Genomic DNA, 26,663 nt, shown 5'->3' on the forward strand with positions numbered 1-26,663 from the left:
TGCTCTATATCTCATTCTGTCTCTTAAATACATAAATAAAAAAAAAATCTTTGGAAAAAAAAAGAATATGACATGTTTTATTCTCATACATGAGTATTTTAAACCCCTGTGCTTAATTAGGAACCTATCCTGGAGTGTTAAGGAAAGGGTATGTACCAAAGGTGCATCATAGCACACTTGAAGAGACAAGATGCTTTACAGGGTAGATATTTTTTATTTTTTCCATGAGTGCATCAGAAATAGCTCCAGGATAACTGAACCCATCCCAGAGGATTTTTTTTTAAATCATCTTTATTGAAGTGTACATGACATACAATAAACTGCATATTTAAAGTGTACAATTTAAGTTTTGACATATTATGCATCTATGAAACCATCACCACAGTGTAAATAGTGAACATATCCATCATCCCCCCAAATTGCCTTGTGCTGCTTTGTTAAGTCCTCCTCCTGGAGGGGGGCTACCCCCTGTATTCGTTTCCTAGGGCTGCCGTAATAAAGTATCACACATAGGGTGGTGTAAAACAACAGGAATTCGTTCTTGCACAGTTCTAGAGGCTAGACGTTTAGAATCAAGTTGTCAGCAGAGTTGGTTCCCTCAGGAGGCTCTGATGGAGAATCTGTTCCCTGCCTCTCTCCTAGCTTCTGGTGGTGGCCAGCAAAACTGCCTCTTCCTTGGCTTATAGACACATCATCTCTGTCTTTGTCTTCAGTTTCACATGGCCTTCTGTGATCTGTTTCTACACACAAATCTTACCCAAATATGTGGGTTTTCCCCTCAAACCTTCCAGTTCTCCAGATCGCGGGATACCAACTGAGTGTGCAACGATAGAGTTCAGGTCTGACACTACCTGCAGTCAGCGTCAGATCCCACAGGTTAAGGGCTCAGTCTCACAAGAGCATCACCACTTCAGAAGCCAATCCCGAGTACCAAGTTATCTGTACTTCTTATTGACTGGCTGTAAATTGGGGAGGTCCCATGACTCCTTTGGGTTCAGTAACTTGCTAGAATGGTTCACAGAACTCAAGGAAATACTTTATTTGCCATTACATTTATTATAAAGAATACAACTCAGGAACAGCCAAATGAAAGAGGTGCACAGGGCAAGGTGCGGGGATGGGGGAACTTAGAGCTCCCAGGCCCTCTCCAGGTGCTTCACCCTCCCAGTGCCTCAGTGTATTCTCCAGCCTGGAAGCTCTCTGCACACCGTCATTTGGAGGTTTTTATGGAGATGTCATACATAGGCATGATCAATTATTAACTCAAACTGCAGTTCTCTCCCCTCCTCAGAGGTTGGGAAGATGGGGCTGGAAGTTCTAGGCTTCTAATCAAGCTTTGGTTTTTCTAGCAACCAGGCCCCATCCTGAAGATATCTAGGGCCCCACCAAGAGTCACCTCATTAAAATGAAAAATGCTCCTATACCCAGGAAATTCTAAGGGATTTAGGAGCTCCTGTCAAACTGGAGGCAAAGACCAAATATTAGAACAAAGGATACTTCTCTCATGTCTGTCACTCCAGAAACTGCAAGGATTTTAGGAATTCTGTGTCCGGAACCGGGACAAATGCCAAGGTTTATTTCTTATTCTACACCTTTTGGTATGTCTGGATCCAAATTTCCCTCTTTTTATAAGGATACCAGTTTATTGCATTTAGGGCCACCCTAATGCAGTATGACCTCCTCTTAGTACATCTGTAAAGACTCTATTTCTAAATAAGGTCACATTCACAGGTACCAAGGATTAGGACTTCAGCACATCTTTTTGGACACAATTCAGTCAAAACACACCCCATCTTCAGCTAACCACGGATCTGCTTTCTGTCACTATATATTAGTTGGCATTTTCTAGAGTATTAAATGCATTCCTGCAGTATGTGGTCTTTTTTCTTTTACCCAGTGTAATTATTTGAGATTCATCTCTCTTGTGTGTATAGTTCATTTATTTTCTTTGCTGGTTGGTATTCCATTATATGGATATACTACAATTTATCCGTTTACCTATTGATGGGCATTTGGATTTTTCCCAGTTTTTGGTCATGACAGATAAAACTATGGATGTTTATGTATAAGCTTTTATATGGACGTATGCTCTCACTCCTCTTAGATAAATGAGCGCCTAGGAGTAGAATGGCTACATCATATGACAGATTTATGTTTAACTTTAAAAAAACTGGCAGGTTGTTTTTCAAAGTGATTTTATCATTTGACATTCCCCGTAGCAGTGTGAGAGTTGTAGTCACTCCACACCCTTGCTAACATTGGGTATGGTTAATCTTACTAAATTTAGACCCTCCAGTAGGTGTATAGTTGTATCGCATTGTAGTTTTAAGTTGCATTTCTCTACTGACTAATGACGTGCATCTTTTCATGTGCTTATTTACCATCTGTGTATCTTATTTGGTGAAATATTTTGCCTCCTTTTTAAAAAAGGAGGTTCATCTATTTAATTTTTGAGTTTTTAGCATTCTTAAGATATTTTAGAGTCCTAAATATCAGACACATGCTTTGGGAAAGATTTTCTCCTAATCCATGACTTGTCTTTTCATTTTCTTAACAGTATCTTTTGAAATTTTGATGAAGTTCAATTTTTCCATTTCTTTTATGGCTTGTGCTTTTGGTGTCACCTCTAAGAAATCTTAGGCTAACACGGGTCATGAAAATTTTCTTCTGTGTTTTCAGAAGTTTTATGACTTTCAGTTTTACATTGAGGTCTCTGATCGATTTTGAATTAAATTTTTGTGTGTGGTATGAGGTATACCCAAGTTCATTTTTTTTTTTTTGCATAGGATTAATTTAGCTGTTTAGGGAGTATCTTTAATATAATATTCTGTTTTGATTTTGTTTATATGTGTATAAAAAACACCTTTAATGTTTACGAGAATAGTGTAAATAATGATTTATGATTTTCATTAAAGCTGTATTTTCTCTGGGAAGTTACATGTTTCAGGAATAAAATTTGGCCTGGTACATAAGAATTACTGTATGTAAAATAAGTTTGGGTCGATTTGTTAGAGACCTTAAGGTTACTTTTGTTTATTTTATCATAGCTACCACCGCCCTTTACCTTTAGGTTAGGAAATTGTGCTCCTGTCTGTTGTGTGTAAAATTAAACTCCAAAATGATTCAGTGTGTGCATGGGCATCAATAGTGAATTATTGGATTTTTTCTTTCCTGATGGGTTATTGGAATTAAGTAGTTCATTATAACATCAGGTTTTTTAAAAAAAAATTCTTAGGTGTAACTTAATATATTTTTGCCAGGAGAATAAAAATATCTGTAGGCAATGTACCCTTTTAAAAGTATTCTATTTATGCTGTCCTTGGGAGATTATTTTCATGTATTTGTGGTAAACCATATATGTGCACATTTGGAAATCACTTTAGCACAACAATGTGTATGTGCTTAATGCCACTGACTATATATTAGAAAAAGGTTAAAATGGTAAATTTTATGTGTTGTATATTTTACCACAATAAAAAAAGTAGTCATTTTATAAGGCATTTAGACATGTTTGTAATGTGTTCATTTCTCTCTGCCAGTAACTTACATGTGACCTTCCACATTCTTGTGGTCTAGACTTAGCACGTATAGGAAAAGGGGCTCCTGCCAAACTACTGGCTCAAACTGTCTCTTCCAGAGAGACAGACTCTAGATAACGGGCACAGGGTTGGACATGTGCCTGAATTTTAAAATGGGTGATGGTCAACTAAGCAGAAAAAAATGGAGAATGGTATTTGAGAAATTTATTCTCAGCAGCTGTATAAAGCTGAATGGATACAACTCTATTGTTTGATTCTATAAATTTGGGTTCTGAGAAATAAACTTTGGAGGTAGTTTATCATCATCAAAAATGTCAAGCCAAGAATATCACAAGGCCTGAAAATTATACAGGTAGATTTACTTTCTAGTATGGCGCTTTTTTAAATGTATAATTGCAGTCTCTTTTATTTATAATAATAGCATTTCTGTTTACTTTTAGTCGGCAGAACCAGTTGAAAGACCAACAGCAACAGCAAGTGGTATCGTTATGCCCCGATGACGCAGAGTGTCTGACAGTCCCACGGTACAAGCGAGACCTGGTTCAGAAACTAAAAATTTTGCGGCAGGAACTTTCCCAACAACAGCCTCAAGCTGGTCATTGCCGCATTGAGGTTTCCAGGGAAGAGATTTTTGAGGTAAGTTTACAAGTCTTAAAATAGAGAAAAATTAAATTTCAGTGTTTCACTGTTTTATAAGAATACTTTCTGGAATTCCTATCTCTCTAGAGTGGGAGAGTTTTTATTAAGTTCTTTTTTAATTGTGGGGAATAAAGGCAGTAATATCAGAGATTTAATCTAGAAGGTAAACATTTAAATGGGATGAGTGTGAAGGAAGAGTGTGAAATATTCCAGTTGGTTCAGCTTGATTCTCTGCATTGCAAATACTTGTTTGTTAATGAATTTTAATATATATATTTTTTTAAAGTAAACTTTACACCCACAGTGGGGCTTGACCTCACAACCCTGAGATTAAGAGTCGCATGCTCCATCACCAGCCAGGTGCCCCTGCCCTGTTAATGAGTCTTAAAAAGACCACAAATATTATCCATCCCTTACTTTCTAATTCTTCCAAAAGATGAGTGACTTCTAAGTCAAAAAATCATTTTGTTTAATGCTTTTTATTTTTATTTATTATTTTTTTAAGATTTTATTTATTTATTTGACAGAGACACAGCGAGAGAGGGAACACAAGCAGAGGGGAGTGGGAGAGGGAGAAGCAGGCTTCCCACTGAGCAGGGAGCCCGATGGAGGGTTTGATCCCAGGACCCTGGGATCATGACCTGAGCCGAAGGCAGATGCTTAATGACTGAGCCACCCAGGCGCCCCATTTTGTTTAATTCTTTTTGGACTACTTCCTTAATTTATTGAAAATCTTCCTTTCTCGTATATTCTTTTATCTTTGGTCTTTATAGCCCTACTATCACCTTCAAAGTTCTTCCATAGTAAGTGGCAGAGGTCCAAAGCAGGGGTTTCCCACTCATTAGAAGATTCATGGGTAAAAGCTGTTTGGGGATTTGATAACCTTTTTCCTAAAGGATGAACTTTTTTCTCTCGGGACAGTTCTGACCTTGTTTGTAAGTTAGTCATTTGTATTTTAAAATAATATGAAGATGCCAGTTTAATGAGGATCACATAAATGATTACTTATGTTCTTTTGAACTTTCTTTTTCTCATCTTTACTTTTTTTTGGTGCCTGTGACCTAGAATTAGGTCAACCAACTTTTAAAAATTTTTGGTACTTTTATCAAATGCTATAATGTGAGTGTGTAGTCATTGCTGTGGTTCATAGAACTTAAATATGGAGTTTTGTACTTAGGTTGTTAATATAATATTTATCAAGTGAATTAATTTCAGTAGTATTAAGCTATAGCCATCTTGTTTTTATAAGTTTCATGAAGTTTCAAACACTTGGAGTTTATCCATTGATTTGATTGTTGAACAGATTTCATCTTATTTCAATAAATGTATGTTTTGTAGGTAGAATGCAAGGGAGAGTTTAAATAACAAGTTTAAAGCACCTAGTACCAATAGTATGTTAATATTTTTTTCAGGAATCATATCGGCAGGTCATGAAAATGAGACCAAAAGATCTGTGGAAGCGATTAATGATAAAATTTCGTGGAGAAGAAGGCCTTGACTATGGAGGGGTTGCCAGGTAAAGACTTGCTCATGAGTAAATGACATGTGGTTATATTTACAGGTTTAAGGTACTTCCCCTGGTGAACGTTCTCACTGATACTTATTTTCTAGTGTAGCATTCCCTAATTTTTGCAATACAGAGGATATCCTAATAGGTATGTTCGTGATGAGGTTGAAGCAGTACTGCCACAGAGTAATTGAGAACTCCCTACTGGATTATCCAGCTCAGCGAGACTTCCTCTAAAAGTAGCTGCAGCCCTACATGGGCAGTGGTGGGCCACACGGGCCCTGCATGCTCACCATGTCTCTCCTTCATTTTGTGTTACTCCCTCTGCTTTACATTGTTAGGAACTGTCTGGAGATTTTAATGACGTTTTCCTTTGCTCCCATTGCCATGCTTTTTAACCTTGTTAAAGTGACGTCTGTGTGTGCGTGTAAGTATGGAAGCAGGTGTGTACATATGTATATAAGTGGTCTTTAAAATATTTCAGTACAGAATGTAATGTTTTTATGCTACATTCAAACATACATTTTTTTTTTACAGGTGTAAAAATTTACTTTATGTAGATGTAGCAGAAACATTATAGCTTATGTACTGAAACGTCCTAAGGACCATCATGATAATTCTGCTATCCCTAATCTAAATCCAGCCTAAATTAAATTTGTGTTTCCACCAAGTCCCATTTCTGGTTTTCACCTGTAGGCTTATTTTTGTTCTGTGGCCTTTTTACCAATAAACAGATAGTTTCTTTAGTTTGGAATTTTAGAATTGATCATGTGTACATCATACTTAGGGCTTGATAGTTTCTGTGGAATTCTTACAATTTGCTTATAACTAGATTTGAATGCTTCTTGGGAAAACTTGTTAATTATCTGCTGATGGAATCTAAATGCTGTAACTATATGTATAGTCAAGTAAGTAGTCAGTTTTTTATTGTTTATTTCTTAACCTCACTACTGTCAAGGTTTGGGCAGGCTAAGTGCGATGTGGCAGCGAAATGCTTTTTCTGCTCTTTGTTACATAGTAGAACCCCAGAGTAGCTGGGATCTGCTTACCATGTGTGTCCTAAATACTTGGTAAAACAAAACAAATATTTGGGTTTTCTTTAAAATAGTGTATGAAAAAGCATGGAAGACGTGTCAGCTGAGTTTGTTAAGTGTGTTGACAAGCTTGCTTATATGGAGACCTCCCTCACTTCCTTTTCTAATCTCTAGAGTTTTTCCAGTATTACATAAATGGTAGTGATTTGATTTAGACTCCCATCACTTACAGAACTTTGAAACATTTTTCTTTAACTACTTGTCAGTAGTGTTTCACTGCGTTTCCTAAAAACATTATTCAGTCTGTTTGTTTGTTTGTTTGTTTTTTAGGTTTTATTTATTTGACAGAGCGAGCGCACGCATGAGCAGGGGGAGGGGCAGAGGGAGAAGCAGACTCCCTGCAGAGCAGAGAGCCCGATGCGATGCGGGGGATCAATCCCAGGACCCTGGGATCATGACCTGAGCCAAAGGCAGACGCTTAACCGACTGAGCCACCCAGGCGCTCCTCAGTCTGTTTAATCCATAATACCAGAACATATTTAAATACTTTTCTAGTGGAAGAATGACAAGAATTGAGACTAGAACTACATCTCTTTAAGTCCTAGACTAGTGATTTTGTTTTACCAAGATGAATAACAAGTTAACCTTTCATACTTTGAGAAACATGAAGGATTTAGTAAGTTTCAGGTGATAGTACTGTTTATTATGTGGTTTTTAAAACACTGATGTACACTTGAAACCAATTACTATGGAAGCAACCCCCCAAATGCAGGCTTGCTCTTGTGTTCCTACCTATACCAAATGCCTTGCAGTGTCTGATCACTTCATACTTTTATTATGGTACATCTTAAGGTATATACAAAAAAAGATGAAATGGGATAATTTCCTTGCTAAACAAAATCAACAACAAAACAGAGCCTTGTCCAAAAGTGAGAGTAAATCAATGCTATATTATTTATGAGTATAAACCAGTATAAATGGGCCATGGTGGGAATGGACCAGAATAGTACAGACCACATGGATGTTTTGAAACAAAGCCATATTCTTCCCTTCATTTTATATTTATCCTGGATTAGAAATTTATTTAGTAATTAAGTAGGTAACAGACCACTAGGCTGCAGCATCTAATGAGTAGTTGGCACTTCTGGATAATACCTTTATACTCTCTTGACGCTGAAATGTCATAAAATTGCCCTAAATAGAGTGAGAAGTAACTTCAGTATAACAAAACAAGAGTTCATTTGCTTTTTTGAGCATGGTAGATTTTTCCAATGTCATTTTATAGAACTAGTTAGTGCTGCTTTATTTTCTTTTATTTAAAAAATTCCTTGCTAAAATAATAGCATATCTTAATGAAAATATTCATTAACAAAAAAATTCCTGTGTCCTATCTTGCTTTCTAGGGAGTGGTTATATCTCTTGTCACATGAAATGTTGAATCCTTACTATGGCCTCTTCCAGTATTCAAGAGATGATATCTATACCTTGCAGATCAATCCTGATTCTGCAGTTAATCCGGTAAGATTGGTGGTTATTATGATGTGAATTAACTTGTGACCTATAATGCTTTTCATTTGAAATGTCAGTGTAGTTTATGATACAGGATTACTGTCCATGTCCTAGTCACAACCTACCTAGCAAGTCCTCTTTTAGAAAATTTTCCCAAGTAAATGATTATGGATATATGTGGTAATTTGTGCACAGAGATGTGCACTGCATCATTTAAAGTAGCCCTTATTGGAAATAACATCTTTGTCCGTAAGAGAGGGATTGAATAAATTATGAAATGAAGCAAAATTACATTAACGGTTAAGAGCATAGGTTCTGGAATTAGAAAAACATGAGATCCTATATCCTGGTCCTGTTACTTACTGGCTTTATGATTAAGCCTCAATTTTATCATTGTTAATAATAATAAACATAGTTTGAACCTCAGAAGGGTTGTGACAATTAAGTGGGACCCTGCACAGTAGGTATTCAGCGTAGTGATGTACATTGTTAGCCCTATTATATATTATTAAGCACTCAACAGAAGTTAGTAGCTGTTATTAGTATTTTGTTTTTATATTATGTCTATTAGCTTTCCATACAAGGGCATACTATATAGCCACTAAAATGACACTATGGGACAGTAGTTAATGACAAAGTGTTCATGATATATTAAGTGAAAAGAAAGTTACAAAATAAGATGATACAGTTTTGGTAAATACATATATGTGTAAATCAGTATAATACTGACGGGGGTTATCTCCAGGTATTAGATCAAGGGTGATTTTTTGTTTTTGCTTGTCTATTTTCTAAATATTTTCTTAAAAAAAAAAACACCTATTTTCAAGATAAAAGGGAGGTTTAAAGATGAGCTTAAAGATTACTTATTAACTAGAGAAGTAAAAAAAAATTTTAAATGCCAATAACAGTTTATCATGAAAGACCAGATATATCCAAACATAGTAGAAATGTTAGGTTCATTGCAGAGAAATTTTATAAAGGGAAGATTTTTAGGTGAAGGCTGTGCTTGGGGAGCCCATTACTGTCATTCTATTAATAATAGCTTGTGTTTGTTGAATGTTTACTGTATGCCCGTCCAGTGCCATGAGCTTCATCATCTCATTTTACTCCTTGCAGGGACCTATTTGAGATAATGTTATTACCCTCATTTTTCCAGTTGTAGAAAATGAGTCCTATAGGAGTGAAGTAATTTACCCAAATATGCATGGCTAGTAACTGGCAGGATTAGGGCTCTGGTCCAAGTTAGACATGAAATCTGTGCTCATAAATCTATGGTGTTTTGAAGTTCAGATTCTGGTTAGGTCAAGGAAATAGGGAGGTTTAATATTGAAAGCTTTTTTCCCACAACAGAGTCAGGATTGTTAAAGGGCTCAGCAGGTAACAAAAGGAGAGGAAGAGTGATCTGAGTGGTTTCATGAAGCTACAGTAGGGAATGTAATTTGGACTTAATTTCTAAAGATAATTTTTACAAAGTGACTGTACTCTCTGGGAGAAGCTTGTCCCTGGTGTGATATTTTAGCAATGGAGAGAATTTTGAACATGCCCTATAGAAACTCTCCCTATTGATTATTGACCTTTGATATGACAGCATTTTCCACTTAAATAAATTGTAGAGTATAAATTGATACTTATAAAAAAGATGAATGCTGCTTAATTTTTATTAAAAATTCCCTGCATGTGTCTAACTTGAGTATTTATATAAACTTTTCTCGATTTCAGGAACATTTATCATATTTCCACTTTGTTGGACGAATAATGGGAATGGCTGTGTTTCACGGACATTATATTGATGGTGGTTTCACATTGCCTTTTTATAAACAGTTGCTTGGGAAGTCAATTACTTTGGATGACATGGAGTTAGTTGATCCAGATCTTCATAACAGTTTGGTGTGGATACTGTATGTATTGAGTCTTGTATCTGTTCATTATAGTTAGAATCTGAGCCTTAAAAAAATATACATGTTTCAAAATGGATGAAAAAAATGATGCACAGAGAATATTGAAAGAGATTATCTGAGTGCTAGGACCACTTAAGACTTCACTCTTTCTGCTGCTTTCCTGTATATTTCAGATTCCTAAAAGTTAGTTCTACTACTTTAAAAAGGAAAAAAAAATCTAGTATATTCTGTTTTAAAGAGTAGCACATGCAGTGATTTCCTCAGCATGATGCAAGTGCTGTTCCAATCCTGCATGTGTGAGAATAGCGAATTCCTGTTGAAGTAGTGATTGTAGAAACCATACTTTGGAAAGGGTATCTGTAAGATTCAGTTCTATTTTGTCAGAGGTCATTTGTTTATGAATATACATTGGCCATACTTACTTTTACCGTATACAAAAGTAGCTTTCTCACGGGACACTCAGGCGTTTGGTTGCAAGGGGGTACCCAGATTCAAATGAGCTTCTTACTTAAAAGCCAAACGTAATTGAAGTTTTCCTTATGTAAAGCCTAGCTTTGGCCCAGGGGGCTTTGTCATTAGGAAGTGAAATGTTTCCTGAGGTATGGTAGCACAAGGACTAGCAAAAGGAATCTGATCTTGTATTTATCATGTCATAAAACTATCTTAGTTTTATCTGTCTTACCAGTGAAGACATCTATAGGATCCGTATTTTAGATTTTCCAGTTAAATATCTTTCTCTTTTTTCCTTTCTAGTGAGAATGATATTACAGGTGTTTTGGACCATACTTTCTGTGTCGAACATAATGCATATGGTGAAATTATTCAGCATGAACTTAAACCAAATGGCAAGAGTATCCCTGTTACTGAAGAAAATAAAAAAGAATATGTCAGGTAAATACTTTTATGTTCGCAAGCCTGAGAATTGTTTTGATGCTCTAGAATGGCAGTACAGAAAAACATTGAAGTATTTAGGTCGTGTTACTTATTGCTACAAAATAGGCTTCTGTAGAATTTAGTGGCTTTAAAAACCACCACCATTTTGTTTTTTTCTCACAATTCTGTGGGTCAGTAATTGGGATAGAGAAGAGTAGGGAGAGCATACCGCTCCTCCATGTGGTGTCAGCTGGGACTGACACCAGGATGGCATCTCACTCAGCTAGGATGGCTCAAATGGCGGGGGGCTGGCTGGAATGGCCCCTGGGTCACCATCTGGGGTCCGGTTCTCATTGTTGGTTGGGCTCCCTGGTTATCCCCATGTGGTATCTGAGGCCTCTCGGAATTCTCCCCATGGCCTCTCTCTTCCCAGCAAGACAGCTGCACTTCCTGTGGGGCAGCTGGTTTCCCAGAGCGCACAAGCAGAAGTTGTCTGTCCTTTTTAAGGCCTAAGCCTGGAACCGGCCAGATCATCCCTACAGTGTTCTTTCTGTTAAGGCAAGTCACAAGCCAGCCCAGGCTCAGTGTGGATGAGGGGCTGCACAGAGGCACGGACAACAGGAGACGCGGTGCATGGGGCTGGTCGTAGGGTAGCTGCCGTGGCTAGCCGTACAGGACGCTGCCATGCTGTGTGACCAGCACCCTCCCTGTCGTGGGTGTAAGGGATAAATACAAGAAAACGTTCTTCGGATTTTCTATAATCACCTGATGATTGAGGAATTTAGAAATAGGGTTAGATCATTTGGCCTATGGTAACTAAAGTTCTTTTAAACATAAAACTATGGCAGTCCAATGTAGGTGTTTGAACTTGACCACATGGACACAGAAATGTGCACACTGTACTTTTGGTGTAGATTATATCCCTAAGTCTTACTGGCTAAATTGTCCTGGTTGATATGCAAGGCCCATCAGTCTCACAGACTGTTCATGGGAGTAAGCACTGGAATAGCTTTTTTGGAAAGCAGTTTGATAACAGCTATCAAAATGAAAATGCCTTTCAACCAGCAGCCCTGTTTTTAGGAATCTATTCTATATAGAAACACATGTAGTTAAAGAAATATAAATATGGATGTTCACTTAAATACTACTTGTAAAAACAACTGAAAACTGATGAAATGTTTTTAGAGGAGAACGATTTACATATATACATAGAACAGAATATTATATGGATGTTTAAAAGAAAGAGACTATATAAGTTGTCAGAGTTAAAAAAGTTTTAGGGGCACCAGGATGGCTCAGTCGGAAGAACATGTGATTCTTAATCTTGGGATCACGAATTCAAGACCCACATTGGGTGTAGAGATAATAAACTTTTCTTTCTTTTTTAAAGGTAGGTTTTAGGGGTACCTGGGTGACTCAGTTGATTAAGGGCCTGCCTTCAGCTCAGGTCATGATCCCGCGGTCCTGGAATCGAGTCCCCATCGGACTCTGTTCAGTGGGGAGCGTGCTTCTCCCTCTCCCTCTGCCTGCCTCTCTCTCTCTCTCTCTGTGTGTGTGTGTGTCAAATAAAAATCTTTCAAAAAAAAAAGGGGGGGCAAGTGTTAGGAATTATATGGGAACAAAGTCTGTGTTGTTGTTTTATAATTATTCAGAAGTTGTCCAGGAGGACTGTATACCAAATAAAGTATTTGGCTAGGATGAGGGAGTACTGGTGCTGGGCCTGAAACTAGACAGGGAGAAGGGTGGTAATAGAATGGACTACCTAGCATGGACTACTCAGTTCCTAGGCTCAGTCATGTTTTCAGCACATAGTCATGTCTCCTACCAGATACAATTTTGACAGAAAAAAGTTACAGAGGGGTGCCTGATCTGCTGCCTTCAGCTCAGGTCATGATCCCAGGGTCCTGGTATCGAGCCCCATGTCAGGCTCTCTTCTCAGGGAGCCTGCTTCTCCTTCTCCCTCTGCTGCTCCCCCTGCTTGTGCTTGCTGTCTCTCTTTGGCTCTCTCCTTTCTCAAATAAATAAAATCTTTAAAAAAGAAAAAGTTACAGAGAAAAACTTTTGTAAAGATGCGCAGTTTTGCTGTCCTTTTTAAGCAAACAAAAATGAGGTCTGCCCAAGGATCTAATGTTAAGTAACTTCTTAGAGATTGGTTTCCCCACATTTGGAAGAGGAAGTGTTGACATATTTGGAAGGTGAATAGTTCTGAGATTTTTGAGGTGGGGAAGTTTAGGTAGATAGGGTAGATAGATTTTTTTAAAAGGCAATTCGGTTATAAGTTCAAGTCAAAAATATAAATAAAGCTCCATGTTAGACGTAGTTTGGTGTACTTTTTGTCGGTAAAATTACATCTTCCATGTTTTTTTTAAAGCCTCCAGGGAACAATGAGTATTTAATCAGAAAGTGTTTACTATTGGCTTTTACTGTTCTCATTCTGGATATGAAGAGACTCTTTACCTCCTCCTTCCCTACATACCACCTCCAAAATATAAACGAAACACCCAACACGTTCAGATTATACTTTGAAGTGAAACCAGAAAAACAGTTTGGTTGAATGGGCTCTTTTCTCTGATTGGTGGCATGCATGCTAGAAGTTCAGGAAGAAGTTTCCTCCAGATTTTAACTTCAGACCCATCTAATCTCTAGCTGCCTTCCAGTTTACTAGGAATTTCTCTGATTTGCTTTATTCATGCTGCTTTTGTTAGTGGAAGGTCACCACTTTTTAATTTACAGTGAACTATCTCACAGCTCAGGGTCCAGCACCCTCAGGAATCTGAGATTCTTTAGACTGTGGCCTAATTTTTTTTTGGATTTTATTTATTTATTTGAGAGAGAGAGAGCATAGGGGTGGTTGGAGATGGGCAGAGGGGGAGGGACAGGAAGAGGAAAAAATCCCAAGCAGACTCTGTGCTGAGTGCGGAGCCGAGGTGGGGCTTAATCCCATGACCGTGAGGTCATGACCTAAGCTGAAACCAGAGTCAGACCCTTAACCCACTGAGCCACCCAGGCATCCCAGACTGTAGACTAAATTCTTAATGCTAGGTGCTTATAAAGTGTATTGTTGCTAAAGTAGAGATTCATAATAGTTACCAAATCTGAATATATTTGATCATATGAAACCCCTGCCCAATGTTTACAGGCTCTATGTGAACTGGAGATTTTTACGAGGCATTGAGGCGCAATTCCTGGCTCTGCAGAAAGGATTTAATGAAGTAATTCCACAGCATCTGCTGAAGACATTTGATGAGAAGGAACTAGAGGTCGGTGTTATTAATGTCATGACATCATTTAGTGTCATGAGGAAAGGTTGGGAATTTTCTGTTTTAGAGGAAAGTCATATTGCTGGTGCTTTTGAAGTTTTATGGTGCAATGCTATGAGAATTCTTATTCACAGGAAAAGTCTTTCCTGCTTTGGAAAAACCTTTCATGCTTTGGAATTTCTACAAGTAAGCCATCTCTCTTATATTGTGAACAGTCTTATTTTTCCATATTATCCTTTCTTGTTTTCAACAGATTTCATGTCTTATGTGTAAATGTTGTTTTCTATTCCCTAATTAAGTGGTTATTGATTTTTTTAAAGTCTTCATTATTTTTATTGCCCCGCTACCCAACAGAATATGATTTTGACCTTCCCCTTTTATTTTTTATTTTTTTAATTTTATTATGTTTATGTTAGTCACCATACATTACATCATTAGTTTTTGATGTAGTGTTCCATGATTCATTGTTTGCGTATAACAGAGTGGTTATTGATTTAATTAAGTTTCGTTACTTAGTCTCCACCATATTGAAATTTATTTGAATTAAAAGCCTAGGTTCAGTTGGATTTACACTAAGCTTTGCAAGAAAGCATTTGATGGGCAAGATCATAAAGAAATAATTAAAACTTAGGATGGGGCGCCTGGGTGGCTCAGTCGTTAGGCGTCTGCCTTCGGCTCAGGTCGTGATCCCAGGGTCCTGGGATCGAGCCCTGCATTGGGCTCCCTGCTCGGCAGGAAGCCTGCTTCTCCCTCTCCCACTCCCCCTGCTTGTGTTCCCTCTCTCACTGTCTCTCTCTCTCTCTCTCTCTCTGTCAAATAAATAAGTAAAATTAAGAAAAAATAAAACACTTAGGATAAACTGTATCTAAATATATTTCCTCTCTTTGGAAATATTTATTACTAACAGTAGCAGTAACAACCAACCATTTTTTTGGTGGTGGTTTTCTTTTAAAAGCTGATTATTAAAGCACCTTTAGTCTGGGTTTATAATTAAGACCTTTAAACAAATACATCTGAATTTCCACTGAGCTTCTTTGAAAAACAATGAGGTTTTATTCTACTAGAGGCCCCAAATTTAATTAGTGGCTAGGAATAGCATAAATATTTGAAATCTACAAATAAATGTAAAACATTTTATTCATTAATGTCAGTGTCCTTTCTTTTTTTAAAAATATTTATTGGGGCACCTGGGTGGCTCAGCCGGTTAAGTGTCTGCCTTCTGCTCAGGTCATGATCTTGGGGTCCTGGGATGGAGTCTTGCAGTGGGCTCCCTGCTCAGCGGGGAGTCTGCTTCTCCCTCTCCCTCTGTCCCTTCCACTCCCCTGCTTGTGCTCACTCTCTCTCTCAAATGAATAAATAAAATCTTTAAAAAAAAATTATTTAAGTAATCTCTACACCCAGCGTGGGACTTGAACTCACAACCCCATGATCGAGAGTCACACGCTCTTCCACCTGAGCCAGCCAGATGCCCCTTCAGTGCGTTTCTAACTACAGCTGTTAACAGACCTGTTAGTGAATCCAAACAGCTTGGTTTGACTCAGTACCATCCCCCATTCCTTTTGTGCTTGAACTATTCAGTAGTGAAATGGCCAGAGGAAGTGGTCAGGAGGAGGCAGAAAACACAGCAGGAATGGCAATAACGCTGAAATGCAGTGCATTTTCATCTGTTCATAAAATGAGTGAGGAATTTGGTTGTATAATTACCACTCCTCTGAAGAAAAGAGGAGATATCTTTTGTGTTAATAATACTTCTGTAATCCTATTTGGATAACCACCTCCCTGTTTAGTGTGGCTATAATTTAGTAATCTTTCCAGAACCCTGTCAAAGCTTTGGTGGAGATTTTAGTCAGTAGGGTTAGGGTTTATTTTACATAGTTTCATTTGGTAATGAAATTAAACTTTTTATTAAAAAAGGCATAGTTTCTTTTAGTGTTATATGGGATTAATAGAACTAATTATAACATGTGGGATTTGCAAGTTACATCATGCTTTACGCTGCACATGGTTATAATTCACGGTTATCAACGCTTGACTGAGATGAGTTACTCTTGGAGCCTCAGGAGATGTGTCAGTGGTATCCCAGTGATTTCGATGCGGCTTATGTGTGCTGCCCGTGCAGAAGGGTGTCCAGCAGAGCTCTCTGTCCTGTATTTCGTACTTTGCTATAACTTAAAGATTATCAAACAGATAATGTTCTCACTTGTTCAGTACCTATTTCTTGCACAGGATGGAGTGAGGTAGGCGTTACTCCAGTATTACAGCAGGGGAAACTGCTGGCCGAGGGAGTGGACCAAATTGCCCACATCCCAAAGCTAGTAAGTGTTGAAACTCAATATGATGCAGGTATTAAGGAAGGCACATATGAACTGTATTTACTCTGAGTCTTTTTTCTGTCCATTAAACAGAAATTTAGAATTCTCTGAAAATATGGGACTTTCATCCTGTCATGTTCACCACAGTGGTGGTTCTCAGACCCTGAGTAGGGAGCCTGCCGTACGTAGGTCCATGGAGCCTTTGAAATACAGATCCCTAATATCACCCCAGACTCACAGAATCAGAATCTCTGAACATAGGACCTGATGATGTGTCTGTTTTGAAAAAGCTTTCTAGATGATTCTGATGTGTATCTTTGATTAAGAATCATCATATGAGAGCCGACACTACAAATCTAAAGTTCTGTTTGAGGGATTTGGGGCTTAACTTGGATTTCCATTGGCTCATTATTTGTGCAATATTTTAACAGCTCATTATCTGTGGACTTGGAAAGATAGATGTTAATGACTGGAAGGTAAACACCCGGTTAAAACACTGCACACCAGACAGCAATGTCGTCAAGTGGTTCTGGAAGGCTGTGGAGTTTTTTGATGAAGAGCGAAGAGCGCGGTTACTTCAGTTTGTGACAGGATCATCTAGAGTGCCTCTGCAGGGCTTCAAAGCTTTACAAGGTAGAACCCAGATGGCCGGCCTCAGAGGATTGGGGGGCAGGGCATCAATATTTGTTTTATATATATAGTTTACAAACCGTGGGCTTCATTCTGTTTCGTATCTGTAAGTCTCTCGTCTTGATACCTTCATCTCCTTCCTTTCTTTTGTTCCCCTCCCAAGAGCCCTTTCCACTGGGGTCCTCTGTGCTTGTGGTGAGGACCGCACGCTCCAGGCCATTAGTCACGATGCTCTGCCTTTTTTGGTCACCTCGCTTTTAGCCTGTGGTGCACATTTCCACAGGGAAAGCCTGTCTGTTTCCACCTTCACACCTCAATCTGGCAAAACCTGCACCCACTTGGGATGCCTCCTCCCTCAACTTTTTTATTCTTTTACTAGAAAGAGGCAGTGTGCATTTGTGGAAGCCGTTTGTCTGGCCCGAGCGCTTTCCTTACTACATGGTGTCAGACCATTTGTTTGTTCTTCGGCATAGCTGTTGACTTTGGGGATGAGTTGGTAGTATCGCCAAGGACTGTGGGGCTTCCCGGGGTGGCAGCTGCTTCCTTCCGTCTGAAGCCATGGCTGAGAAGCGCACAGCAAGACTGGCACAGGATCCGGCGTGTTACCTGCAGCGCCCGTGGCAGGTGTCCCGGGGAGAGCGGCCTTTGAGCTGTGCTTACATTCCCTATTTGGAGAACTCACTAACAGACTACCAAGATGTGTAAAGTGAAGCTATATTTCTACATACACTTTTATGGAGGGTCTTATGTTAACTGAGATTTATGCCATGGACTGCTGATCTTTTGCTGTTGGCCAAGTTTGAGGCACGAAACCGTGGTTATCTTTTTGAATGTGTGTATATATATTTGACCTTGGATTTATCCATTTACTTTTCTTCTCATACTTTTGGCATATCAATTTTTTTAATAGAAGATAGAAGTTGGCAAAGGATTTCTAATCCTGGACTTTTGAAATGCTAGCATATTAAGGAATCCAGTGTTACCCAAGGTCAATTCCAATTTTCAAAACCCAGATTCTTTTCCTCCTGCCCTTGGTGGCTGGTAGTGGAGTCACCAGTAGCCGCATCCTTTAGGCCCCGTGGTTTATGTACCAGTGTTTTTCTAAGATTTTGGAGACTAATACAGTGACGTGACCCACACTGACTTCTTCGGCAGGTGCTGCAGGCCCACGACTCTTCACCATTCACCAGATTGATGCCTGCACCAACAACCTGCCCAAAGCCCATACTTGGTGAGTTATTTTTGGAGCTTTCCCCCTCATTCCATGTCAATAGGTGTTAGTTTTAAACCAGTTTAATGTTTCATTTGCTGTTCTTACTACTAAAAGGACCTCTAAAAGGAATAAGCCACTTTTAAATGATTTAAGATTATTCAGAAATTGGTAGGAAAACCTGAAAGTGGCACGTCTCTGCTTTAGAGAAATACAACTTTTAATTTTTATGTGTGTCATGAAAAGTGATGTGCCTGAATTAGTATAATATCACACTTGCTAGGCTAGGCCAGTTTGCTTATTCTCAGTGAACTCTGTCCATCTGATTTGCTTATTTACAGCTTCAATCGAATAGACATTCCGCCCTATGAAAGCTATGAAAAGTTATATGAAAAGCTGCTAACAGCCATCGAAGAAACATGTGGGTTTGCTGTGGAATGACAGACTTCAAGGATTTCCCCAGGACTCTATTTATACCCCGACCGCCAGCCTCCTTTCAGCAAAGTTTCGCGGAATGCGGAAATACAGGAAAATGCCCACCCCCCCCCTTAAAAAGTTTTTTAGGACACTGTGAGGGGAAAGGACAATTTTGAAATTCCTTTTCAAGGAAAAAAAAAAGAGGTCTTTATGCTTTGCCATGAGGCCATACTCAGCTGCTATTTAAAATTAATATCTTGAACCTAAAGAATGCTGACTTTTCCTACATATCCAGAGTTAGGCAGTATTCTACACTTAAAGACTACTACTATTTTTATAAAAGGTAATCTATTCAAATCGCTCCACAGATTTCAAGTCTTTCAAACATCAAGACACCTTCAGCAGTCGGTACACATCACATTTCATTTTGATTGAATACATGATTTTGAACAGCTCCTGTACTTGCTCTTTGTAAAAAAAGAAATAAAATTATTTTGAATTATTCTACCTTTGTAAACAATTGGCTAAAGGAATCATTATCTTAAAAAAAAAATAAGCCATTTACACATTTAATTACATTTTTCTATAGCAAAACGTATTTTAAAAGCATTATATGTTTCAACCTAGACTAAGTGAGTCTTTTGTATATTTTTCAAGTACGAACTTCCTGGAATACAGCCACATGATTTTGGTTGTCAGATTCCTAATGCAACCATTTAGTCTAAACTTAGAAGCTTATTGATATAGTCAGATGCATTCAGGGGCTCCTTGTTTTTAAGAGACTTTTTAAAAAAAATCCTAATTTTTTATCTTGAATCAATATGATCAGGTATTTTGGATTTACTTCTCATCTTAAATGGAAATACTGCATTTTTATAGCTCCTCAGATCGTGTGGTTGGGATGGGATTTTCATTCTTTTGCTGGGTCAGCTTATCTTTAATATATATAATACTATTTCTGTAAACCAAAGTCTCCTATGACAAGTGCACCTAATTTATATTTTAATTACGGTCTAAGTTTCTATCAAGTAAACCATCCAGAATCTTCGTTTAGCTGCTCATGAGCTAAAATTTTTACAAAGGAAAAATTTTATTCAGGCAGCTTAGAAAATCCTGTTTTTACCTAATAAAATGAAGGTGGGGTGGGGGTGGGGTAGGAGAGGGGGTAGGATTACTGAAGAAATAGTGATTCTAAATCTCTGGTATAAATTACTTTATAACTGAAGAATTAATTTGGAGGTAAGGGAATCCCAGTTCCCTTGGTGTTGATCAGCATCTGATTTTGAAATATCCAGATTTAGCTTTCAAGGTGTGTGGCATGTTGCATAATCCAGAAGGCAACCAAAATTCTGGAGTTAAGGATTGAAAAACTCTGAAATCATGGATGGATTTTTAAATTCAGCTGTCAGAAGTCTGCACTATATATATATATTTTTTTTTTCTTACACTGACGTGAATCAAGAGGGGCAAATTTTGATGATAGCTCTGTTGAAATTTTGCAGCTTAATTATCAAGTGAATAGGTCCTTTGTGTTCTTTCGTTTGATGGATTGGTTTTCAGTCTGTGTTCATGAGCCAAGGGGTTCCTCAGAGGTGCCTCAGAAGTAATGGTCTAAGAGAGGAGGGACAGAAAGGGAGAGGAAAGGCCTAGCTGGTATTTGAGCAGGAGCCTCTAACTACCCCCCCACCCCCTTTACCAGAGCAGCTCCCAATTTCTCTCTTTTGTGTATTGGAATTCCAAGTAAGCTTTCATGGGGTGGGAGGTTGGGGCAGGGGATATAAAAGAAGTGGAAATTTTGCTGCTTAAAAAAGTTGAGAACTACTTGTGTAGTTTCTAAGTATTTGAATTTATTTCATTCAGCCAAATTGGACTGCTACATGCAAGCTAGTCATAGTCATACCGTGCAGTGGTAAATGTGCTTCTGCTGACCTTTTCCTTCCCAGACACTTTGTGTTTTCCTACTGCATTCTTAGTAGTACCTAAGAACATCTTGAAACGTACAGAAAAGGTTTCTGAACTATTTGATTATCAGCTTTCAGCTTTCACAATAGTACCATATTGGTTGTAGTTCTGTCTCTTTTATATTATATTAAAGCACTAGTGCAGTGTAATTGTGCCTACTCTTAGAACCTTCCAAAAAGTAAGTACATGATGAACACTTTAGAGATGTCCTAACTGACGGATGCAGTAATGAATGCGACTATCATAATGTACAATAAAGCAGGCTAATACCATTGCTTTTGAGTGCCTTTTTAACTTTATAATAATGACTTAATAGAGCTTTAAAAGAAATCGACCCTAATAGTCTGTGGTATCACCGTGATTTAGAAAGACGTGATTTAGATTTCATTTTCAAAATTATGTTCCCTGATGACTTCCAAACAGGTGCTAATAAGCAAACAAAACCCCCACCGTGTCATTGAATCTGGGACTTGCACCTCATATGTAATGTGAATATTTATTTCCACATGTCCCTCTTAGCTGGGTTTTTTCTAATCCCTCCCTCCAGTTGTGTTATTTCAGATACGTGATGTCACGTTTCCATACACGGCCTCTCCACCATGAATGCTTAATTACGAACAGTGATTATTTGTAGAGCTCATATGCAGTACAGAGGTGAGTTCTGTTTCAGAGGGTCTAATTTGTTGGTGTAAAGAGTTTTTAAACAGTGCTGTGTATAGTGTACATTTTGTTTTGCACATAGTTTGTTGCCCTGAATGGGTTTTTACTTTTTTTTTTCAATTGTTAGCATTTATGGTTCAGAGCACAGAATTCCTTCCTTTTAAGTACAATGTAATTCGCTTTATTTTACAACACTAAGTCCGCTTTGAACTTCCAGGGCGTTGAACTGGTTGCATTGTTGGGAATTAGAGACGATTCTAGTCGTCTGTAGTTTGATAGAGCGGCGTGCTTCTGTATTTAAGCAGCAGCGCGCGGTCAGCGGGCGCCGTGTGGGGCCGGATGTTCTTCTGTTCGGGTGATGAGTGTACCAAATGCTGAGTTGTTTTCTTACTAGATGTAATTAGTTCACTTGATGTAATATTCTTCTTTCCCTCAAACTGACTTTAAAAGCAAAGTTTTATCATTTTCATTGTATTTGTATTTATTACAGAGTGTTTTAGCTTTGATATTCTTTGTATTTTCACTCAGTTGTTACATGAGCTTTATCAATAACATCTGTATAAATGGTTTTTAAAAAAATTAACTATGTATGTGCCCATGCCGCAGTTGAGCAATAAAATGAATGCTGTTTGCACTGTCACAGCATCAAAGTTTTTAAAGAATATTGAGTTTATAATGAATTGTTTTGATAAAACTTTGTGATTGGCTTTGTGGAGAGTGACAGCCGATGAGCCATCAAGTGAGAAGTTTACGAAGATTCACGTGCCTGCCTCAGTTGTTGCCTTGTCACACCACAGAGCCTCAGGGAGCCCCCCCCCCCCCCATCCCCAGGCAGAGCAGATTGATTGGCTTGATTGGCAGCCGGCAGCTGCTTGGGAGGGGGAGGCTGTGTGGGGATGGATTTTGGAGGCTGCTCTGGGCTCCCTGGGTCCGCGCGCCAGGCCTGGAACCGTGGCGGTTGGGGCTCTGGTGGCCCGAGCAGTGGTAGGGGCCGCCTCTACTATCTTGGTGTCGAGCCGTAAAATCCTCAAAAGGAGAAACCAGTTACATTTTTCCAAGAAACCAAGACTTGAAGGGCCATGATTCACAATGGTGAATGATCGTGGATAGTGGATGAAAGTCCAGCTAAATACACGGGTCAAAACAGGAGTGGCTACAAGGTTTCTTCATCCAGAGCACAGCCTGTGTCAGTCTCCTGTGGCACAGGCCGCCCAGAAAGGAATGTCGGGGAAGTGGAGGGAGGTGGGAGCGGGATAGTAAAGCCCAGAGAAAGGGGCGTGCTGGCCGTTCTTTACATCCTTTTGAAGTTTTTTTGCTTGATTAAAGCATTGCCATGTTTACTGGTTATTATCTAAAATTTGTAGTGTTAGTATAGTAAGGATTTTAGTTTTTTTATAATCTATGAATTATCCAAAAGTTTGATTTGATACATTTTTCTGCTGTGTGGCGACCTGGAAGGTTTGTCTCTTTGTTATAATGAAGGTTAACCTTGGTACCCACTGCGTTTATTTGTCTTGTGTATCCCAGATGCTTACAGTTAGGATCCATACAACAGAACAAGAGCCTTGTAACAGGATAGAGGTAATTATACAGGAAAAAGGGATACATTCCTACATAAACACTCTTAGCAAACCAGACAAACCAGCTTTTAATTTTTTAAAGATTTTTAAATTTTTTTTAAAGATTTATTAGAGCGAGCATGGAGGGGAGGGGCAGAAGGAGAGGTATAAAGAATCCCGAGCAGACTCCACACTGAGTGTGGAGCCCAGTGTGGGGCTTGATCTCATGATCCTGAGATCACAACCTGAACCAAAACCAAGAGTTGGGTGCTTAACCGACTGTGCCACTGAGGCACCCCGAGATTTGTTATTTTTAATCTCTACACCCAACATGGAGCTCGAACTTAAAATTCCAAGATCGAGAGTCACATGCTCTTCTGAGCCTGCCAGGCACCCCAAGGGTTAAAATTTTTTTTTTTTTTTTTTTTTTTTTTAGTATTTTTATTTTTTAAAGTAATCTCTGTATCCAACGTGGGGCATCACAACCCGGAAATCAAGTCACGTGTTCTACAGACTGAGCCAGTCAGGTGTCCTGCCGAGCCAGATTTTAAAGTTACCTTTTATCAGGTCTTTGCCCTATGACTTGTTCATTCAACAAATAACCTGTGCTCCTACTGTGTGTCAGGCTCTGTATTAGTTGCCAGGGATACAGCTTCTTCCTTGTTTGTGTTCATTATATAGTTGGCTACATTTCCAAGGTGATAGGCTCAACTCTTGCTGATCAGCGTACTTTCGTGGATATTTCGGCTATGATTTATCTAGGATAACAATTAGTCTATGAGCTGTAAACCCCACTTCTGTCTCCCTTGAAGTGTTTTGTAAGTGGAGAAAGTGGAGAGGCAGCTGTAGCAGTCCACGGGGTGGGTGAGGGACCCTTCTAAGGTATTTCTCCTGCCTGCCCAAATGTCCACAGTGTTCTGACTTTTAGCACAGGAACTGGGCTTGAAGATGGAGACACACATCAGACTCAACCTTTCAGACCACTCACTTCTCCCGGACGTGATGGCATGGCAAGAAGGTGGAGAACCAGAGACCAGAAGGGCAAAGTTCTTTTTAAAAATTGAGGTATAACTGACATATTGTTTCAGTTGTACAATTTAATGATTTGGTATGCATAGATGTTGCAGATTGCTCACCACAATAAGGTGTAGTGTAACATCCAACACCATATATAGTTACAACTTTCTTTCTTGTGATGAGAACTTTTAAGGTCTACTCTATTAGCAACTCTATCAAATATGCAATATAGTATGAACTGTGGACACCAAGCGGTACCTTACATCCCTGTGACTTATTTTATGACTGGAAGTTTGTACCTTTTGACCTCTTTCACCCATTCCCCCACCCCCTCACCTCTGGCAACTGTAAATCTTTTTTCTGTATCTATGAGCTCCATTTTGTTTTTAGATTCCACACGTGAGATAATGGTATTTGTCATTCTCTGACATACTTCACTTAACACCCTTATGGGGTTTTTTTGTTTGTTTTTACTTCCTTTTTTTTAATGGTTGAATAATACGGCATTGTGTATAAACACCATGTTTTCTTATGGACACTTAAGTTTCTGTATCTTGGCTATTGTAAATAATGCTGCAATGAACATGGGGGTGCATATATCTTTGCCAGTTAGTGTTTTCATTTTCTTCAGATAAATACCCAGAAGTGGAATTGCTGAGACATAATAGTAATTCTTTAAAAAAAATTTTTTTTTAAAGATCTTTTTTTTTTAAAGACATTTTAGCGAGCAAGCAGGGCAGGGACAGAAGAAGAGAGAAAAATCCTTAAGCAGACTCCCCACTGAGCAAGGAGCCCCACGTGGGTCTCAGTTCCAGGACCCTGAGATCATACCTGAGCTTGAAACCAAGTCAGACACTTCACTGAGCCACCCAGGTCCACCATCTACATTTAATTTTTTGAGGAACCTCCATATTGTTTTCCATTTTGATTGCCCCAACTTACATTCCCACAAACAATGCACAAGGGGTTCCCTTTTATCCACATCCTCCCAACACTTCTTTTTGATAATAGCCATTCTAACAGGTGTGGGGTGGTTTTGATTCACATTTCCCTGATGATTAGTGATGTTGAGCACCTTTTCATGTACCTGTTGGCCCTCTGTGTGTCATCTTTGGAAAAATGTCTATTCAGTTCCTCTGCCTATTTTTTAATTGGATAGGTTTCTTTTTGCTATTGAGTTGTATGTTTTTGTTTTTTTTTTGAGATGGGGAGAGGTGGGGAGAGGGGCGGAGGGAGGGAGGGAGAGAATCTTAAGTAGGCTCCACGCCCAGCACAGAGCCTGATGCGGAGCCCGATCTCACAACCTTTGAGTTATGACCTGAGCCAAAATCAAGAGTCGGATGCTTAACCAACTGAGCCACCCAGGTGTCCCGAGGTATATGAATTCTTAATATATTTTGGATATTAACCCCTTTATAGTATCTCATTTGCTAATATTTTATCCCCACTTGATAGGTTACCTTTTCATTTTGTTGGTTTCCTTTGTTATGCAGAAGCTTTTTAGTTTGATGTAGTCCCTCCCACTCATTATTTTTACTTTTGGTATCAAATCAAAAAAATCATCACTAAGACCGGTGTCAGGGAACTTACCACCTATGCTTTCTTCTAACTTTATGGTCCCAGGTCTTACGTTCAAGATTTTAATCCTTTGGAGTTAATTTTTGTGTGTGAGATAGTGGTTCAGTGTCATCTTTCGCATGTGGCTGTCCTGTTTTCCCAACACCATTTGTTGAAGAGACTGTTCTTTTCCTATTGTATATCCTTGGCTCACTTGTCGTAAATTGACCACCTATGTGTAGGTTTATTTCTGGGCTCTCTATTCTGTTCCACTGATCTGTGTTTCTATGCCAATACCATACTGTTTTGATTATTAACAGCTTTGTCATACAGTTTGAAATCAGGGAGCACGATGCTTATAGCTTTGTTCTTCAGAGGGCAAAGCTTTATTTTTAAATTATTTTTCTTCCATATTTTTATATTCTAGTTAACATATAATGTGATACTGGTTTCAGTAGAATTTAGTGATTCCTCACACATAACACTCAGTGCTCATCCTACAAGTGCCCTCCTGAATATCCTCCACTCGTTTAGCCCATCCCCCCACCCACCTCCCCTTCAGCAACCCTCAGTTTGTTCTCTATCTTTAAGAGTCTCTTATGGTTTGCCTCCCCCTCTCCTCCGGAGGGCAAAGTTTTAAAGGCAGTTTAATGTTTTTTTAAGACAAGAAATTGGTCATAGCAATCCAATGAGCTGGGTAATATAGTCTGAACGGCTTGAAATGCCAGATGAAACATGTTCATATGCTCATCACCATGCTACTCTCTACCTGCCCTAACGGGAGTGTCTCCTCTCCCCTTCAGTCCCTCCCTGGTACCCTGTGCCACTCTCTGGCTTTGATCAGCAAAGTCCCCATATCCTCAACTGCTCTTGGCCTTTACTAAAGCTGAAGCCTCCCTTTCCATGGAAGGTGCCACACCCTGCTGGGTTTTTGGTCCTCCCCCCCCCCCCCGCCCCTCCATACCAGAAAGAGGGTCGGTGTACTTGTTTACTCCAAGTCCAGTGTGCCTCCTTTCCATGCACTAGTGCTCCTTGAGGCCCACACCTTCCACCCTTTGCCTCTTCTCACACTGTCCTCTG

General features: G+C 39.0%; 1 protein-coding gene across 1 annotated transcript in view; it reads left to right on the forward strand.

The window, feature by feature from the left end:
• The window catches only part of SMURF2 (SMAD specific E3 ubiquitin protein ligase 2), a 115,904-nt gene extending 96,556 nt beyond the window's left edge, over positions 1-19,348 (forward strand). The window contains exons 11-19 of the mRNA XM_025889921.2: positions 3,980-4,175; positions 5,591-5,694; positions 8,123-8,237; positions 9,948-10,126; positions 10,880-11,017; positions 14,139-14,259; positions 17,003-17,204; positions 18,357-18,432; positions 18,753-19,348. Of these exons, the coding sequence (XP_025745706.1) occupies positions 3,980-4,175; positions 5,591-5,694; positions 8,123-8,237; positions 9,948-10,126; positions 10,880-11,017; positions 14,139-14,259; positions 17,003-17,204; positions 18,357-18,432; positions 18,753-18,852 (1,231 nt within the window). The 3' untranslated portion in view covers positions 18,853-19,348. The remainder of the gene's footprint in view (positions 1-3,979; positions 4,176-5,590; positions 5,695-8,122; positions 8,238-9,947; positions 10,127-10,879; positions 11,018-14,138; positions 14,260-17,002; positions 17,205-18,356; positions 18,433-18,752) is intronic.
• Positions 19,349-26,663: the final 7,315 nt, after the last annotated feature.

Source organism: Callorhinus ursinus, unplaced genomic scaffold (genome assembly GCF_003265705.2).
Source record: "Callorhinus ursinus isolate GAN/ISIS: 27379988/994484 unplaced genomic scaffold, GSC_fseal_2.0 scaffold50, whole genome shotgun sequence".
NCBI classification, from domain to species: domain Eukaryota; kingdom Metazoa; phylum Chordata; class Mammalia; order Carnivora; family Otariidae; genus Callorhinus; species Callorhinus ursinus.